General features: G+C 42.8%; 1 protein-coding gene across 5 annotated transcripts in view; it reads left to right on the forward strand.

Annotated features, from left to right (window-relative positions):
• AFG1L (AFG1 like ATPase) overlaps positions 1–20,061 on the forward strand; it is a 173,815-nt gene that overhangs the window by 29,966 nt on the left and 123,788 nt on the right. For all 5 annotated transcript variants that reach the window (XM_075597572.1, XM_075597573.1, XM_075597574.1 and 2 more), the window contains 2 exons: positions 11,349–11,450; positions 14,051–14,181. In XM_075597572.1, the coding sequence (XP_075453687.1) occupies positions 11,349–11,450; positions 14,051–14,181 (233 nt within the window). The remainder of the gene's footprint in view (positions 1–11,348; positions 11,451–14,050; positions 14,182–20,061) is intronic.

The following is a 20,061-nucleotide window of genomic DNA, read 5'->3' on the forward strand; positions in this document are numbered from 1 at the left end:
TGCGCTTGAATGCCAGGACGCAAGGTCTGTGACGTCACCCTACGCGTTTCGCGGATTGATCAGCTTCCTCAGGGGTATAATAAAGTATCTTACAGATTACGGACAGAGGCACCTGGGCAACGAGCACGAGAGGTCTGACGGCATTAAGCGACTCCCAAGCAGACGGAGATCCCACCGAGCCACCCAGCTGGTCTGAGTAGGAGACGGAGGAATACTCGTGCAGGACTGTGGCGAAAATGGGGGGTAATCAGCGCATTAATAAAGGCAGTGGGCTCGGCTGGTTACCTCTATTTCGTATTGGGGATGAAGGGGTTAATATTATATGCTGTTCCCCTTTTAAGACTGCTAATTTAGGAACGGAGTGAGCCAGCACCCTGATTTTTTTTATGTGCAATCCCCCCCCAGTACACACATATTAAAAATATAACTTTGTCATAAGGGAAACATATATTTTTGATAAAGTGCCTTCTGTTGCAGTTAACATGTACCGGCAGGATGCTATTTTTTTTCTGCCTGCCTTTGTAAGGCATTAGGGAACAAATGTTATGCATAGATAAAAGACCCCCCCGGTTGGGAGATGCCGATGCGTCTAGTAGATGAAAGACTCCAGATTCTTAAAGTGTCACTTAATCAGGATGTTTCTGAGTAGCAGGTCCTGTTACTCAGCCTGGATATTTCACACCTTGGGACCAAACTCCAGACATTGCGTCCCCAGAAATGAGTGGCCCCTTTTTAATTAGCAGTGCTACCAAGCTGCTCACTGAGCATGCTCAGAGTTACCTGGGCTGGCTGTAAGATTGGCCCCTGTGACATGGCAGGTTCTGATAGGAGGAAGATAATTCCTTGCCAATGGGATGAGGCTAATGTAACACTTGACAGACCCTTGTCCTTAAAAAGGCCTGTACCACTCATTCCTGTGTTATTCCTGTGTTGTTGTTGTTCCTGCTGTTATTCCTGTGGTGTTCCTGCTGTTGTTACATGATTTCTTCAAGTGGATAAGACCTAAGTACAGTGGCTACGATTCCAGAACGCAAGGGGTTAAAAAACATCGCAACAAGGAAACTTGCCCTGCTTCAGGATTTCGTTAGCCCTGGGTATCCAGACCAATCCCAAAGAACCAGAAAAGACTTTGCACATTCACAGAAGGATTGAACTGGCTATTTATTTGGCAATTTGCAAATGGACTACATTTTAAAGGACAATCTCCTGGTGCTTTGCACATTTCTGGACATTATCCTCTGTTTCTCTACCCGTGAGTGTAATTATTAAGATTATTCTGCAGTTGTCGTGTGTTTGCCTATCAAGGGAATAAATCTCAGTTTATTTTGCTCAACCTGTTCTGCTCAATCAGGACCCACGAAATATAAATGTGTTATTAAGCGCGTCTCCCGTCACAAGGACATCTGAAGCGGAGAGGCAGTCATTACTCGTGGATGTTTAAATTTTCATGTGCTTGTCCTACCTGCTTCTTGTAAGTAGGATTCCACAGGTTATCTTCCAACAAATCAGGGGAGCTCCTCACTATCCTCTGCTCCACCGCAATACTCTCGCGTCCACGCCAGGCACTCCCGTTGCGTCACTTCCGGTTGTTCAGCGAACTTCCGGATCTGATAGCAGGGGTGGACCTCAGTTGTTCTTCCTCTTCGGTATGGGCTGAAACACTCGACATGTTTCACGTTGTTACGGCTTCATCAGGAATATTGCGAGAGTATTGCGGTGGAGCAGAGGATAGTGAGGAACTCAAAAGGATCGCGCCCAGATGAGCACCCACTACCTATAATATCATACTGCCTACCTCGATCATATGAAGTGTAAGCCTGCATTTTTTTAATCCTTTCTTAATACTAAATACCATCTGCACTATATGGTTTCTTTTCTTCTTTTTTTCTCCTTGGAGGTTGGGGGCTGGTGGCTGCTGTATACACAGGGAACATCCACCCCTTAAGTTGGATGACTGCCTGAATTTGACTGCTCCATTGTGAGTAGTCATTTTTGAGCTTTGTTTGCACAAATTTATTCACAACAGTATTACACTATGTAGTGTTTCTTTATTTCATAACTACGAGACAAGCTCCTCTGATTTGTTGGAAGATCACATGGTGCAAGACGAGTGGAACAGTCTTTATCAAGGGTTGCAGTTTGTTTCTAAGTTTCTTAATTTTTTTTCTTTAGATCACTTGATTTGTTATTATTATCACATTGCTTTATTATTCACACGTGTGGTTGAATTGTATATTGTCACATTTAGGGTGTGTTAGAGCGCTATTGTTGGTTTTTTCACAGGATTCCACAGGTTGCCTGACGCAGGAGCTGTGGCAGTTCATGTTTTTAATTGTTTTTTGTTTTTCATGTGTATTAAATATCCCCTTTTTTATTCACTTGCTCAAACACTCTGATTTTTCTCAAGCTTAACCCTTGTATTTTAGGGATATATTACGTTAACAATATCACACTATGTTGCTGTGTTTATTTATTCACATGTGCTGATTAACGGTTGGATCTCATCATCCCCTCTCTGGAGGCGGGCGCAGACTTTGGGAATCATATTCAGCCTTTACTATCACCATACGGTTGTATTCATTTATATTGTATAATTTATTTATTGCATTTTTATGTGTGTTTATCACCATTTATATATGCAAGGGCGCCACTATTTTTTCTGTTTATGGAAATATTTAAGCCGTACACGCTGCAATAGCCATACATGCTGCTGAATGTAACTGCATGTATCTGTTTTATTGTGTATTTTTGACATTCAGGCTTTGTATTAATGTGACCATTGACTGCTATAGTAGCTTATCATGCCCATATTATATGGTATGATGTACTACTATGCCACTCAATGGGTACAGGGTTGGTATAGTGTGCCTGGGGTGGGGGTTAGGCCTCCTGGGTGGGTAGTGGGACAGGGTGGGTTAACCCCTTAATTACTATAGCGGTTATTAACCGCTAAGGTGATTAAGGGGCTTGGGGCCATTAGATTTGTATTTTTTTTATGTATTGTTGATGCATCGGAGGACATGGCCCTGCAGTATGCTGACGAGGACACCCATTATGTTGGCAGGGGTAAGTGGAACGATTTTTATCTATATATATATATATATATATATATATATATATATAATTATGAAAATCTTGTTTGTGAGTCTCTGTAGACCATTTGATTGGTCCGTCGGTCCGCCCGCCCTCCCACGGCTCTCATTGGCCGGTGTCTCGCCCACCCCGTGTGTCCCGCCCCCCAACGGCTCTCATTGGCCGGTGCGCTCTAACCCAGGGCTCCCTAACCAACAGGCACACTGCTGCTGCTGCATGAGGTGAGGAAATGCTCACTGGTGATGGTGGTGTCGGCTGTTGCTGCTGGGGGGGAAGGCTTAACTGAGACTGTGAGTTTTTGCCCCCACCCCCAGCAGCTCCGTTTTTGACCCCCCCCCCAGCTCCGTTTTTGACCCCCCCCAACACACACAGTGACAGACACACTGACACACACAGTGACACCCTCCTCCCCTCCCCTGTTTGCCTTTCCCTCACCCCCTGCCCCTGCCTTCCCCTCACCCACTGCCCCTGCCTTCCCCTCACGCCGCCTCCCGTCTTCCGCCTCTGCCTTTCACCCACCCGCCGCCTCACACCCCTGCGCCCCACAGCCGCCACCCGCACTCAACAGACACCTGCCACCTCTCACCCACCCAACACACTCGAAACACGCCTGCCGCCTCCCGCCCCTACACACCGACATCACTGACCAGCCGTCGCACCCACTCACCACCCAGCCACCGCCTCCCGCCTCACACCCACCCGCCACAATCACACCCCTACGCACCAACGTCGCTGACCAGCCGCCGCCCGCACTCACCAGACACCCGCCACCCCACACCCAAGCGGGACCCCCACCCACAGCCAGCGCTCACTACCCACCCGCCACCCGTACTGAACATCCACCGCCTCACACCCGCTCACACCATAGCGGGACACCCACCCACTGCCACCACTCACTACCCACTCGCCACCCGTACTGAACACCCACCCGCCGCCTCACACCCTAGCGGGACACACACCTCACATTTTACATCATTTATGTCACCAAAATATACATTGTACTGTGGTGTCTTTATAATAAACCATTTTTAAACAACATCGTATTACATTTTCTTCCATGTTTCTTTTCAACATTATTATACAACCTTTCTGCCAAATAGTCATCCTATTGTTCCCCTATTTATACATAATACTTCCTATTACGGATTTACATCCCGGGCAACGCCGGGTATATCAGCTAGTTTACTTTATTTATGCTGCCTGACTAATGTTGTGTTTAATAATGGGCTGTCACGGGAGACCAGGCAAAATACACCTTTATACCGGGATCATATCATTGAGCAAAGCCAATAAGTAAAATAAATTGTTATTTATTCCATAGAAACAGACAAACACACATTGAATTACAATAGACAGAAAAAGATACACTTACTGGGGGTCTGGGGTTGACAAACTGACTTTCTTAGTTGAAATACAGTCTTTAAAACAGTCCAGTACTGAAGTGGGGACACAGAAAACATTCCGGTTTAAAAAGTCCTGCAGCCTACCTCCTTGCAATAGCTGCAAGGCGTCTCTGGGCCCGGTCTGACCCGTTCTTGCCCTTATGGCAAATTGGACTTCTGGAATCTTGACACAACATAGAACCACATAGGAACACATGGAACACAAAAGAAAGAACAGCAGAGCAAGTTCTGGGAGGGTGACTAGCTGTCTTATACAGGCAGGCAGTCCCACAGCTTGCCCTCCAACCAGTGCCGTGGGAATTTCATCCCTGGCCACTCACACATTTTGCCAGGTTTGTAAAACCTGGCAACTCTGACTTCAGAACAGTGAGAGCATGTAAACAAAATGCCATCTTGCCCACTCAATATTCAAAAAACCCCACCGGCTCAATGCCACTAAGTTTGGGCTAGGCCACATGGACCATTTGAGCTGAGGATGTCGGTGCTCCATTTAGCCCTCCTTGCTAACAAATGGTTCACACCTCTAGTAACTGTGGCTAACTGTGTTAGCCCAGGACATGGGTACTCAAGCAGAACTGCAATACCCCTCCTGTTCTAACACCTTGGCATCCCTGAGGCTTTAAATTCCTGACTTTCTCCCAGACGCATAGGCACCGATCCTGGTAGCCATGACTTGGAAATACCACAGTTAATTTACAGGTTACCAGTACATATACCTATTAAATATAATTATTTAATAAAATATACTGTGTCCTGTCTTGTGTGGTAAAATATATAAGTCCTTGTTCTGGTGTCAGGGATGGAGTGAGAGTATAATTCACCTACCCTCACTAGCCTCATTCTTGGCACACATTAGAAAAATAACTTTTAAAACTTTTACACACTGCAAACATGCTCAGCTTTATCACCTAGCTGGAGCACCCCCTGAACCCCTATACTCAGCTCAGGGTACCTGGACATATATTTGGGTACCTCTGCTATACTGGGGAGCCCCTGCTATACGAAGGACTCGTGTATACCTGCAGATATCTTTTAACCCCTTCATACCCATTTACCTTGTCTGGACGATCCTGCAGCAGGGATCTTGGTGGTGAGTTGCAAGAACGCTTTTCATGGTAGGGTTTTCACCGGATAACTGCGCTTCAATGTAGCCGGGAATCTAACCTGAATCCGGGGTACATTTTTGGGGTCTCCAGTAACTTTGGAACCCCGCTAAATAGACGCAATCTGAAAGAAGTTTCTCCGTCAAACCTACCCTGAAACTCACAGCCTAGAAATCTCCTGATCCCAGCATCCCAGGAAAGGCAAAACGAAAAGAAATCTTTAATGTCGGATCATTTGCACACAGTCACAGTAATGGATTTAGGACATCTGGGTCCAAGGACTGACACTCTAGGACCCCAACACATGGATCAGGGGTAACCAAGTGGGCTTGACCTTTCCCCAGACACCCGTGGGGACCACCTAGGGGTCCCCCAGACACCCGTGGGGACCACCCGGGTTTCCCCTGCCAGCCTATGGTATTAACCCCATGTCTAAAAAAAATAATGGTTATATGTGGGGGCACTGGGGGGGGGTGGGTGGTTTGTGTATTGTTGTTTAATAAATATCGTAATGGTTTTTGGTGGCCCAGGAGGTGGGTAGTAGGGCTGTTGTGTGTACTTGTTTTTATTGTGGGTAGCGGTGGTGGGTGAATGGGGTATTAGCCCCAAGAATGGATGTTTTAGGCCTACCGGGTGGATAGCGGTCGGGGTTAACTCCTTCATTACCTTAGAGGTATTAACCGCTAGGGTAATGAAGGGGTTAAGTCTACCCGCAAGACTTAACACCCACCAAGGACCAAATACCACTATTACTGTGGGTAGCGTGGTAAGTATGGCACTGGTGGTTAACCCCTTCATTGCCTTAGTGGTTAGCCGCTAAGGTAATGAAGTTGACTGTAAATGCATTTTTATTGCACGGGATTCATGCCGGGGGTCTCCGAAACTGATATTAATGGGTATCGGTTCCGGAAAACCCCGGCATCAACCCGATACAGGATTTTTTTTTTTTTTTTTATATGTCCCGTCTCGCCGCTTCTAAACAGGTTTCCAACACCCTCACGCCAAATTTTCCTGGCGTGATGATTTGGACAGAAGTTCGCCATTCTAGAACCGTGACGGGCGTTGATAACCTAATCGCTTCTACTAGAATTGCATGAGTTTATGAACCTGCCGAAAAGTGGCGTATCGCCGCTCACTCGGGAATTTGTTTTTGAACAAATTTTTTGGGGGCGATTCAGTCTTTTATCGCCCACTAAGTGCTCGATAAGTGGCTTATGAACGCTTGGTGCATAGGTCCCAGAATGTTTGTCTGTCTTGAAGATGAGCCAGGGCCTTTTAGGTCCATGATTTGATCAAGTACATTTCCAGACGAGGAAATTACTTGCTTTTCCTCAAAAGGATATATTTTTTTGTTAACTTCGTTACAATAGTTAACATGATTTTAAGAAGGATCACATTACCGGGCAAAGATTAAGTCTCCTTATGAGACACCCTGGACAGGCGAATAGAAGTGTGTCTTGTCAAAGGAATTTGTGACAGCCAGAGCAGCAGCCAGACCTTAAGGCTACGGCCCCAGCGCTTGCGCTGCACGCACGCCTGCCGGGCTAGCAGCGTGTGCAGCCGAGTTCCCCGGTCTGCAGTGAGCTGCAGGGTAAAAGACGGGTGGGCGTGACGGGGGCGCGGCCATGACGCCTCCAAGCAGGTTCGCCCTCATTGGCTGGACCGCCGGGGGAGTGGTTTAACGGTCCATCGCTAGAGCTGATCACAATTTTAATTTGAGCCTGAAAAACGCACCACGCAGCGCGGCCACCCCTCGCAGTGGGCCTGGCCCTATTGAGAGGCGGCTTTTGTCCCCGCAGCGCCCGCCATAGTAAGTGCTGCAGCAGCCAGCGGGACCAAGCCTTAGTGTCAATAATGATGTCTAGGTCAATGAAGAATGTGGAGGAAGCCTTAAACAAGGTATCACAATCTTTAATAGGGAATGCCCCTCCTGAGTTTAACTTGGCCACAGATTTTATCTTGGAAGGCGTCTTTGAATTTGATGAGGCTGGCAGCAAGATCCACAACACGGTCAGTGGCAGCCAGAATAACATTATGGCTAAGCTTTTAATTAGCGGTTTCCGTTTCAAATAATTATGCCCTCTTTCTTTCAACTTGACAAGATGCTTAATACAAATATTGAGACGGCTTCTGAAGGGAAAAGTATTTTCTTACCTCAAGAAAAGACATTTCCACAGATTTACATTGCAGGGTGTAGTGTAATTGAGGGACATGAGAGCATACAAACATGGAGGAGCTTTATTAAAGGCAATCTTATTGGAGGTGGTCAGAGAAACCTTTTTCCACCCAGGAGTCAAGGTGCCTCATTCAGGGCACAATTAAGTTTGCAGAAAATGAAAAGCCTGGACGTTACCATTTAGAAGAAGATTTTACCACTTCAAAATGGTTTGTGCTCAGTCAATTTTGGATTCTAGGATGCTGAGTTATAGACAGGGTATATCCTGGAGTTCCAGAAAGAAACCGCTTTTTGAACTTTAGTTGCCAAGATGCAAACAAGTATCACAAGCCTTAATGAAGAGTCTAAGGGGCAGTTTCATCAAGTACCATTACGAGTTAGCAACTCCCATTGACTTGTGTACATTTTCATTTCAAAGCTCTTCCCTTCAGTCTGGCAACTGTCCTAGCATTGAACCTGTCACAACTAGCTGCATGAAAAGAAAACCTGCTTACTTGGAAAGTGGGGAGGGGTTTATGCTCACCCCTCCCCACTTTCCAAGTAAGCAGGTTTTCTTTTCATGCAGCTGGTTGTGACAGGTTCAATGCTAGGACCATTCTACCTCTAATTATAGAGGTAAATAAGAATTTGAATCAGTTAGTGTTAGGACCTGCAAATTGGTCATGCCTTGATGTGGCTCGCAGGCTTATATGCTTTGGCCAAAGGGTTAACTAAACAACCCTTTTTCAAGAGATATATAGGTATTTCACTGTGTATTTTTGTCACATTTGGATGTTGCTCTGGACTTCTTTGTTTCTTGTTATATACATTTAGCCACGCTCAGTAGAACATATATATCCTGTGATTTAGCAATGGTTCCGGGTGCACCCAAAGCATAATTTTGAGCCTCTTCAAGACACTTTCCAAGTTCCAGAGGGAGCATGAACACGGATCACCCCAAAAGAGAAAAGAAGTTATATAGTGCACAAATTAATGATACTTCTGAAAGGGAGGGGATCTTGGCTCCTTCAGATTATCTACTTACAATGTGTCATACTATAAAAAAGGTGTTATTCAATCTTCTTATACCAGATATGTGGTTTGACAAGGTGTTATCTCAGGATGAAAAAGGCAGGTGATGGTGCAGACCAGTATAACAATTTTATCCCGTCAAATAAAACAAGTGGCAAACGTACTCACATTCTGTACATTTACACATAAGAGTTGTTGATCGCGTTCTGTGGTCGCGCGCCGTGGAGGTGGTGCTTTCGCTGCTCCCTGTCCCTCTGCAGCTGTTCTGGGAAACTCGCGTCGAGTCGACGTCAAATCCGGTAAGTTTGTATCCAGAAATAACACAGGTGCGGCAGGCTCTAAATTCCACCTGGCATCTCTAAGGCCGCGGCCCCAGTACGAGGCGTGCGCTGTGCGTTCAAGCTCTGTCCGGTCCCAGTTACTACCCTGTCACGCACATTTCCCCAGCGATGACAGGGGAATTTGAGCTCAGCCAATGAGGACGAACCACCCGTGTGAGGTCATGGCCCGCCCCTACAAACCCACCACCACGCTCCCTCCCATCGCAAATGCTCCCTCTCTCCCAGGACCGCAGATCGCGGTGCAGCACTGTGCAAGCCCCGCCCCCCCGCCGGGCGCGTGTGCTACAGTGCTGACTGGGACCGAAGCCTCAGAGGCTCGCTGTGGCTCTATGCGTTTCGCTGAGTCAATCGGCTTACTCATGAGCATGATCCCCGAGGGACCCGGATCAGCTGCAGAGGGACAGGGACAGGGAGCGGTGAAAGCACCACCTCCACGGCGCGTGACCACAGAACACGATCAACAACTCTTGTGATGTGTAAATGTACAGAATGTGAGTACATTTGCCACGTTTTGACAAGATAAAATTATTATACTGGTCTGCTCCATCATCTGTCTTTTTCATCCCGAGATAACACCACATATCGGGTATAAGAACATTGAATACCACCTATTTGGAGATATCTGCTTTTTTATAATAGATCAAGATCCCTTCCCTTTTAGAAGTATCATACATTTGTGCACTATATACCTTCTTTTCTCTTTTGGGGTGATCGTGTTCATGCGCCCTCTGGACTTTGGAAAGTGTGTATGTCAGGGAATTTTCAGAAACAAATTCCCACCAGAGGTCCTGAGATTTCACAAATCACCAAGATATCTGATGAAACCTTTTACATTAATTTTCAATTTATTACTTCACTATATATCACTTATTATTTATATCACATTAAGAATGTAATAAATTAGAGTCACTTACACGTGCACCTTAGTGTGTAAGCGCCTTTTACAAATCACCCTTTGGAGCCTCCTTCAAGAGACAATTTAATTTTGTCCTCACACCTAAGACTACTCTCTTTGGGGTGTTTACGTTGGCACGTATAATCCGTGAACTAAAAGCTCTATCCTGTTAGGAGGCCTTTCTAGTTTTTCTTTAAGAAAATGAACTATATTAAATTTTCTACCAAAAGGTTAAGGAGCAAGAGCTGCAGTCTCTGTACATTGTTAGATGTCTGAAGCATTCTATACCAGGACCAAAGAATTCAGATAGTCGTATAAGTTCTTTGTTCTCTCAACTGGAAGAAGGGAAAAGTCTGCTTAGTTGGATTGCATCCTGCATTAAGAAGACTGCCAACCAAAGTAGGAAGGCTCCAAAAGGTCTTAACCGTTTCAGTGCCCCATGATGTAGTTACTACGTCATGGGTTCATGCAACCTGGGTGCCACATGATCCTACAAGCATCATCTCTCCCTTCCCCCCCCCCCCCAAAAATGCTGCTTTTCTTGGGGAGATTGAGTCTTATGGAGTGCAGGACATGTTATGGACAGAAGGGGGATGATGACTACCGTTTCTTCATTGATGACGGAGCGGTCATGATGACTCTGGCCCCGTGACCCCTCAGGCACTCAAAGGTTTAACGCATTCTACATGGTCAGTGGCCACGTCCTGAGTAGCGAAGGTGCCAGAATAACCTGCAAAATTATGCAGAGCAGCAGTCCGTTCCTCTAATAATACATTCATCAAGAATTAATAATTGGACATCCAGGCTTTTCAGCATAAGCATTTTTTGGCTGTAAAGTCTTTCAGCCTGTTGTCAAGAGTGACAGTTTTTGCAGTATTTATGGTGGAATTGCTTGAGCACTTCCCGTTTAGTTCTTACTACCACGTGGATGCCTAGGAAAAGTGCAAGTTTTTTCCAACTTAATGTAATTTTTATTTTCTGTGTACTACATCCATGGCAGTACACACCAATCTCCCTGCTCCAAATTTTAAGTGTGCTATCTTGTGCGCTTGTTTTTTATTTTTTTAACTTGAACTACAGATTACCTGTGCAGCTGTAGCTACATATTGAGAAACCCGCAGGCAATTTTTTTCCCCTGTCTTATTTCTTCTGTTTGTCTGAGCTTTGATGCCCATTGATGCGTACTGCCATGGACTACCTACAGTAGGAATAAAGACGTTCTTACTTATTTCAAAAGGCCAGTATTTGTTTATTCTGTGTTAATATGAGCAAAGCAACATATCATTAACTAATGATGCACAACATCTATTTGTTTTTCCTTTCAAGGTACAGGAAAGACAATGGTAATGGACATGTTTTTTGCACATGTTGAGGTGGAACAGAAAAAGCGAGTGCATTTCCATGGGTTTATGCTTGATGTACATACAAGTAAGTGCTCATTATTTCTGTGCTTGACCGCATGTATGTATGTATTGTGAGACAAACTGAGGTTATGCCTTGACGTGGCTTGCAGGCTTATAACGCTTTGGCCAAAGGGTTTAACTAAATAACCCTTATTCATGAGATCACTATTTTATTTTAGCCTAATTGGTAGGGGCACAGGAATCATTCTTTTTGTTTTTCTATATGTAATATCTTTTTACCAGCAGCAAACTTCTATAGAGAGGAGAGCGGTAATAAGTAAAGTCTCTCACAAATATTAGGCAATCCTTCTTTTCCTTAAGGGCATTTTAATATAGTAGTCCTGATATGTCATAGGGGGTGGTTTATTGGCTCATCTGCTTTACATAGCAGTTACAGAGCCCCTAACAATTTTCTAATTGGTGCAGGTATATACACCCCAGTGTCAGTCTGCACACCACCCTCTACCCTCCATTGAAGAGTAGGTAAATGTATACGGCTCTCAGAAATATGTGTAAGTTTTATTATATTCACACCAGGGAATTTGTGTACCAACAGTTTACCTCTACAGTAAGGTAACTATGATACTGGCTTGGGCCAACTTTTAATTGCACTACTCACAAAAACATATGCTTTATTTAACTCGTTGAGGGCTCTCACATTTTTCACTAGTTCATGGGACAATAATTGCATATATTCAGTGTAGGTACCTGCAAAATGAGGTTATGCCTTGACGTGGCTTGCAGGCTTATAACGCTTTGGCCAAAGGGTTTAACAAAATAACCCTTATTCATGATATCTCTATTCACTAAGACAGTGACTGTCACAGTGTGCACATATTCGCAAGCATGTTATTAAAACTGCAACTACCCGGTTCATAACTTATCAACTATACAGGAAGTCATAACAAATAATAATGGTATTTCTAAAACCTGATTAAAAGCGGCAATCCTGTTTAACTACCCCCTTCCTCTCCTTCTTCTACTCCCAAAGAAAGGTGTTTTTAATGAGGACATTTTTTTTTTTTTAATTCAGAGCAAGGTTTCAAGGTCAAAAACATAAAATGGTGCTCATCATTATCACAAAGGGTTGCACATTACATCATTTTTTCTCCTAGGAGTATGACCCTCATTACTTATTGTATGCAGGTGTGGTAACTCCGTCAGACTTTTGTATGTTGCATGTTAGTGTCTTTCTCCACGTGTGTGCTACATTACTGAATATACAGTACTGGTGGATTGTAATGAGGAAGTATGCAACATATGGCAGATATACTATATGGTCCTTTTTTACGTTTATGTTTCATGCATCTGATGATTCCAAAGTAGTAATTGTGACATAATTTGCGAGTTGATTGAGGCTGATAAAGTGGATGACATTTTTCACTTGATTGCATCTTTATCACTTTTTGTTAAGTGAGAAAACAACTCTGAAAGAACACTTACCAAAGTAACCTCTTCCTTCATGTTGTTGAAGAAAGAAAGGCAATTTGCTGAAAAATATATGACCCCTGATTATCACAGATGTCACATATCGGTTCCTTGTTTACAGAATCCATTCTTTTAAGGAAAAGAAACACCAGATAACTTGTTTGTGTTTCAAATCTTCTTTTTCTGTCCATATTGTTTTTATTTGTCTTTAACATACATTAGGGTGTGGGGGAAGCCATGTAGTTTATCTTCATGAAATACAAGAAAAATAAACGAACATAGGGTTTGATTAACCAATGTGTTTGTAAAATCTAGTGGAAAGGTGGGATGGGATCCCAAAAGCAGCGCTTCAGCGGATGAGATACACCAATAATGGTATATGTTATATATAAACCGGTCTACAAGTCCCCTTGAATCCATTGATTGGGAAATTACTCTTTGATAAAGGGCTGCATAGCCTGAAACGCGTCAGAGTGTGTTCTGTCTCCCCCCCGTTTATACCATGCTTCAATAAATATTTATTTTTAACCCTTCAACTGCTGGTGCTGGCCCCATTCCTCAGCTGTGCTCCGCTGCAAATCTCTGGATTTCAAGCTTCTTTGTAAAATCTAGAACAACTCTTCACTTTTCTAGCACTTGTTTTTTTTTTTTATAGTGGGGAAAAGGATGGAACGTACCTATGGAAAAAACAGCATTAGAGGTTTTCTCAATTATTATTTTTTTTACAGCATAATGCAACTGTTGCAAATAAAGCATCACCGTTTATCATCATATGTTATGCCGTACAATTCTGACTTCCAATGTACGTGCAACTCCAACAACTTAGGTATATTCACTGCTACAATAACCAATTTGTTACACATTGTATATTGGGGCATTCTTCAGCTTTTTTTCACAACGCTATAGAGTTCTGGAAAACCCTGAATCTGAAATGACAATCGCTTATTATTCAAAGAATACATCTATTCACCTCTTTGCATAGCAACGCGATGCTCTCCCTATAGCCGCAATCTGTTGTTGGCAGCATATGGGTTGATGGTGTTTGTGGAGTAAGTTTAATTTTCAAGAAACGCCTAAATGTTTTGCTTCTGCAAAAGTTATTTTAGGTTTGTGTTCCCTTTTTTTTATACTCTTTGTGATGGTGTTTGGTGAATGTGTTTGTGGATGGCATCTTAAATGAAATGTTGTTTGACCCAGGAATACATCGTCTTAAGAAAAGCTTACCAAAGAGGAAAGCAGGATTCATGGCCAAAACTTACGACCCTATCGCCCCGATAGCTGACGAAATAAGTGAAGAAGCCGGGCTTCTGTGCTTTGATGAGTTCCAGGTAAGTCATGTAACATGGTAAGGCTAAGCTTTCTGCCCCAAAAATGCATTTTTAACTGACTCGTGGACCAACTGTTTTTCTCATTTTCATTGTGGTTGCTCAAACAGAGGTGCTAACAATACTAAATGACTGTGCAACTTCCTTGATGGTGTGTATGGTCAGCAAACCAAGAAAAGTGATTGCGTCAGTGGAGTGCAACACTTCAAGAATGCATATTCACCACACCTTTTGTGTGTTTTTATACTGAGGTCATCAAGGAAGTTGCTCGAGATTTTTGTCACCCCATGAAAGCTGCCCACTTTCTCACAAGTAACGCATTGGTATCAGAAAGTTTAAAGAATAGTTATGTCTTAACCCTTTCTCTGCCATCTAGCATCAAAAAGGGGTAACGGTTAATCAAAGCCAATTTAGAATCTGGAATGAATTATTAGTTATGACATTTTACAATATCATTACATGATCATAACTGTGGGGTCATAAGTATACCAAAATTCATAAATCCTCTAAGTGAACACCCTAGTTTTTTTTAATTGTATTTATTTATTTTTTACAACGTGGAGCTCATCGGGTCAATCTTGGATATCTAATTTTGGTATCCTTGGCACACGTTGCTTGATTGTGATTACACAGATGGTTGACAAACATGGTAAGAGGTTGGCCCTCCTTTTATATTAAATAAAGAAAAAACCTGGCGCCAAATTGTCAGTGGAATGTCCTGTACTCCTCAAGGGATCCGCACACTTGCTTGACAGACCATGCAAAGAAATAAGCACAAACAAACAAAAATCATAGCGCAACACTGTAGGGTGAGCAGTACTGCACTAATATACACAGACAATTAAGAATCCTAGCGACAATTAAAACAACTATTTATTAAAAGAACTATGCCAAGACTATGAACCGCAGGTCATCTGGAACACAAAAATTGGAGCCCTACTTACAGACAGCAAGGCTTAAACTCGCATGGTAGGAACAAGTCCTAGATAGAGATGGTCTCCCTGCCGGGTGTTCTCTCTGCTCCACTGCGGCTCGAAATCCAGTCAGTCCCTATGATGGCAACCGGAACGTCTCCGGCCGTGGAGGCTGGTGTGCGGGGTCCACAGCTCTGCACCGCGTGTAGACACACGCCTCACTTCCTCCTCCGGAGCAACGGGAAGTCTCTGCGCGCCCGCGCGCGATAGTACCCGTAGTCTTAAAGGGACAGCTGGCAGGCAGAATGAAAAGCAGGGCTCCAAAGCCAAACGACCATAAAAGTCCAAAGTCAATCAAACAGTGGCAGTGCCACTAGCCCTACGCGTTTCGTAGATGTCACTCTACTTCCTCAGGGGCTGAAAACAATGATACTTAGTGACACATTAATATACCCTAGCCAATTAAAATTAATTGATCGTTTATAATTAAAACAGCCTGTATGTCATTAGTACCAAATCACTACATGGACTCTTAGACATACAAAACATCAAACATATACAAAAACACATATAAACAGCAGTACCAACATATGTCTAAATATATACACCCTAATGTCATATGCATATTAAATAAACCAACAGTGGTATGAAGATATTCAAACTCTCCCCATGGGTGTATTCAATTGCTACACAGAATCCCTATACTCTTAATTCAGCAGGTGTTGCACTAGTCAATGACGCAGTAACTAACTCTCTCCACAGATATCACTAGACCAATCTATTTACCTAAAAAAGAACCCAATTCAAAATCTATATTGAGACCGTTGGGGGACAGGGTCTTCAGTTCGTAGATCCAAAAGGCCTCACGTCTATTTATATGTTTAATAATGTCCCCACCTCTCCAATCTGGAGTGCATAGCTCAATAGGTTGACAAACCAGGCCCTTTGGGTCTCTACCATGATGCAACATAAAATAGTGGGACACACTGTGCGTTGTTAGACCTTTCTTTATGTTATAGACGTGTTCGTGCATACGTCTTTGAAAGGTTCTGCCTGTGCGTCCCACATATTGCAAGCCGCATGGGCATTGCAACATATAAATTACAAATTGTGATTTGCATGTAATGTGTGACATAATCTTGTACACTTTATCAGTAACATTAGATCTAAACTCAATGCTACACCGACTATATTTACAAGCTATGCACTTTTTGCATGGTTTGAACCCATTAGGACCCTTGGTACTTCTCATTTTATCCTTCTCTTGACGTAAAGGACAACTGGGTGTCAATTTGTTTTTGAAATTATTTGCTTTTTTAAAAATGATGGAAGGTCTCGGAGTTAGTACCTGTGATAGTGTGGCGTCCTGTAACAAAATTGGCCAGTGTTTGGCAAAAATGTTTCTTATTCTAGGGGCCATAGCATTATATTGTGTAATGAAAGAGATGTTATTCCTTCCTTGGTCTAACCCTTTATCTTTATATTGAAGAAGCTTATTCCTGTCCATATCTTGGACCAGGGATATTGTGTTCTCAAGTTCTTCCATAGGGTAATTCCTTTCAAGAAACTTTTCCTTGAGTTCATCAGCCTGTACCGCAAAAGACTCCACATTTGAGCAATTGCGCCTCAGGCGGATGAACTGCCCTTTGGGGATGTTCTTAATCCATTGTGGATTGTGGAGACTGTTGGCCATGACGTAATTGTTGGCCTGTACAGGTTTAAAATACGTTTGAGTGTGTATTTGATCTTCGGTGATGTAAATTTTAAGATCTAAGAAATTAATAGTGTTCCTATCATATTGGCAAACAAATCTCAAATTTCGTTCGTTCGCATTAAGATATAAAATAAATTAATCTAATAACTCCAAATCCCCATCCCAAATAAAAATAACATCATCAATGTAGCGCCGCCAGAGCACGAGGTTAGCACCAAATGGGCAATTATTCCAAATAACCTCCTTCTCCCATTGCCCCATAAAGATGTTCGCATAACTTGGTGCAAACCTCGTGCCCATAGCGGTGCCACATATCTGCAAATAATACTGTAAATTAAAACAAAAATAATTATGGGTAAGTATAAACCCAATCCCATCCATCAGAAAGGCCTTAAGTGCTGTGGTCATAGTATTATCCTCCTCAAAGGCTGCTCTTATAGCCTCACATCCCAAGTGGTGGTCTATAATGGTATAGAGGGATGTGACATCTCCTGTTACCCATACATAGCTGGATTTCCAATCAATCTCACGCAGGATTTGCAAAACTTGTGTGGTGTCTTTTAAATGTGACTTTAATTTAACTACAAGTGGCTGTAAGTAATAATCAATAAATTGGGATAAATTTGATGTGATTGATTGAATTCCAGAAATAATAGGTCGACCTGGCGGGTGGTGAAGGTCCTTGTGAATTTTGGGAATAAAATTAAAAAGTGGTATACGTGGGTGCAAATTATTTAAAAAGTCATACTCATCCTGCGTGATAGCTTGACTGGTCAAACCCCTATCTAAAAGGGCAACAAGTTCTGAATGATAGATGTCCGTAGGGTCGTTGTCAAGGGGGAGGTAAGTGGCAGTGTCACCAAGTAATCTTGATGATTCTTGGACATAATAGGTACTGTCCATCACTACCACTCCCCCCCCTTGTCAGCTGGTTTGATTACAATCGACTCGTTGCTGGCTAGTGATTTTACTGCCAGCTTTTCTTCCAGATTGAGATTATCACTTTTAATCTTGAAAGTGCGACTCGACTGCTCCAAATCTCTGGAGACCATTTCAACAAACGTGTTCACAAAGTGACCCTGGACAAACTTGGGGTTGAAAGTAGATTGTTTCTTAAAGGGTGCATTACTGCATATATTGCTCATACTTCCTGATTCAATCTGGTTACTGATGGCATCTTTAGCAAAATATTTCTTTAAAGCTAGTTTTCTAGCGAATTTTTGCACATCAATAAACAGATTGAAACTGTTGGGCCCACATACAGGTGCGAATGTGAGCCCCTTACCCAAGACTTTCTTTTCAGTGACATTCAAAGGATACTTGCTGATATTAAAAATATTTTGACAGCTATCTCTGTTACCAGAATTTAAGTTACTTCTTTTGTTCCTGCCTCCTCTTCTCCCTCTGACTTGTTTTTTCTTTTTTTGTGAGTATGAAGCAGAGAATCTAAAGGGGGTTTTGTAACTTTTGTGACCTTTACTTCCGGGAATATATGCTCCCTCTCCTTCCTCCACTCTAAAAAAGAGAAAGCTTGCTTACTGCTTTGGGAGGGGAGATGCTGATATATGCTTTCCTCTGCCTCTACCACAGTATCGTCCATAGATAGAATTTCAAATTTGAATTTCTATCTATGGACGATACTGTGGTAGAGGCAGAGGAAAGCATATATCAGCATCTCCCCTCCCAAAGCAGTAAGCAAGCTTTCTCTTTTTTAGAGTGGAGGAAGGAGAGGGAGCATATATTCCCGGAAGTAAAGGTCACAAAAGTTACAAAACCCCCTTTAGATTCTCTGCTTCATACTCACAAAAAAAGAAAAAACGAGTCAGAGGGAGAAGAGGAGGCAGGAACAAAAGAAGTAACTTAAATTCTGGTAACAGAGATAGCTGTCAAAATATTTTTAATATCAGCAAGTATCCTCTGAATGTCACTGAAAAGAAAGTCTTGGGTAAGGGGCTCACATTCGCACCTGTATGTGGGCCCAACAGTTTCAATCTGTTTATTGATGTGCAAAAATTCGCTAGAAAACTAGCTTTAAAGAAATATTTTGCTAAAGATGCCATCAGTAACCAGATTGAATCAGGAAGTATGAGCAATATATGCAGTAATGCACCCTTTATGAAACAATCTACTTTCAACCCCAAGTTTGTCCAGGGTCACTTTGTGAACACGTTTGTTGAAATGGTCTCCAGAGATTTGGAGCAGTCGAGTCACACTTTCAAGATTAAAAGTGATAATCTCAATCTGGAAGAAAAGCTGGCAGTAAAATCACTAGCCAGCAACGAGTCGATTGTAATCAAACCAGCTGACAAGGGGGGGGGAGTGGTAGTGATGGACAGTACCTATTATGTCCAAGAATCATCAAGATTACTTGGTGACACTGCCACTTACCTCCCCCTTGACAACGACCCTACGGACATCTATCATTCAGAACTTGTTGCCCTTTTAGATAGGGGTTTGACCAGTCAAGCTATCACGCAGGATGAGTATGACTTTTTAAATAATTTGCACCCACGTATACCACTTTTTTATTTTATTCCCAAAATTCACAAGGACCTTCACCACCCGCCAGGTCGACCTATTATTTCTGGAATTCAATCAATCACATCATATTTATCCCAATTTATTGATTATTACTTACAGCCACTTGTAGTTAAATTAAAGTCACATTTAAAAGACACCACACAAGTTTTGCAAATCCTGCGTGAGATTGATTGGAAATCCAGCTATGTATGGGTAACAGGAGATGTCACATCCCTCTATACCATTATAGACCACCACTTGGGATGTGAGGCTATAAGAGCAGCCTTTGAGGAGGATAATACTATGACCACAGCACTTAAGGCCTTTCTGATGGATGGGATTGGGTTTATACTTACCCATAATTATTTTTGTTTTAATTTACAGTATTATTTGCAGATATGTGGCACCGCTATGGGCACGAGGTTTGCACCAAGTTATGCGAACATCTTTATGGGGCAATGGGAGAAGGAGGTTATTTGGAATAATCGCCCATTTGGTGCTAACCTCGTGCTCTGGCGGCGCTACATTGATGATGTTATTTTTATTTGGGATGGGGATTTGGAGTTATTAGATGAATTTATTTTATATCTTAATGCGAACGAACGAAATTTGAGATTTGTTTGCCAATATGATAGGAACACTATTAATTTCTTAGATCTTAAAATTTACATCACCGAAGATCAAATACACACTCAAACGTATTTTAAACCTGTACAGGCCAACAATTACGTCATG

The sequence above is a fragment of the Ascaphus truei genome, chromosome 4, assembly GCF_040206685.1.
Source record: "Ascaphus truei isolate aAscTru1 chromosome 4, aAscTru1.hap1, whole genome shotgun sequence".
In the NCBI taxonomy this organism is placed as follows: Eukaryota; Metazoa; Chordata; class Amphibia; order Anura; family Ascaphidae; genus Ascaphus; species Ascaphus truei.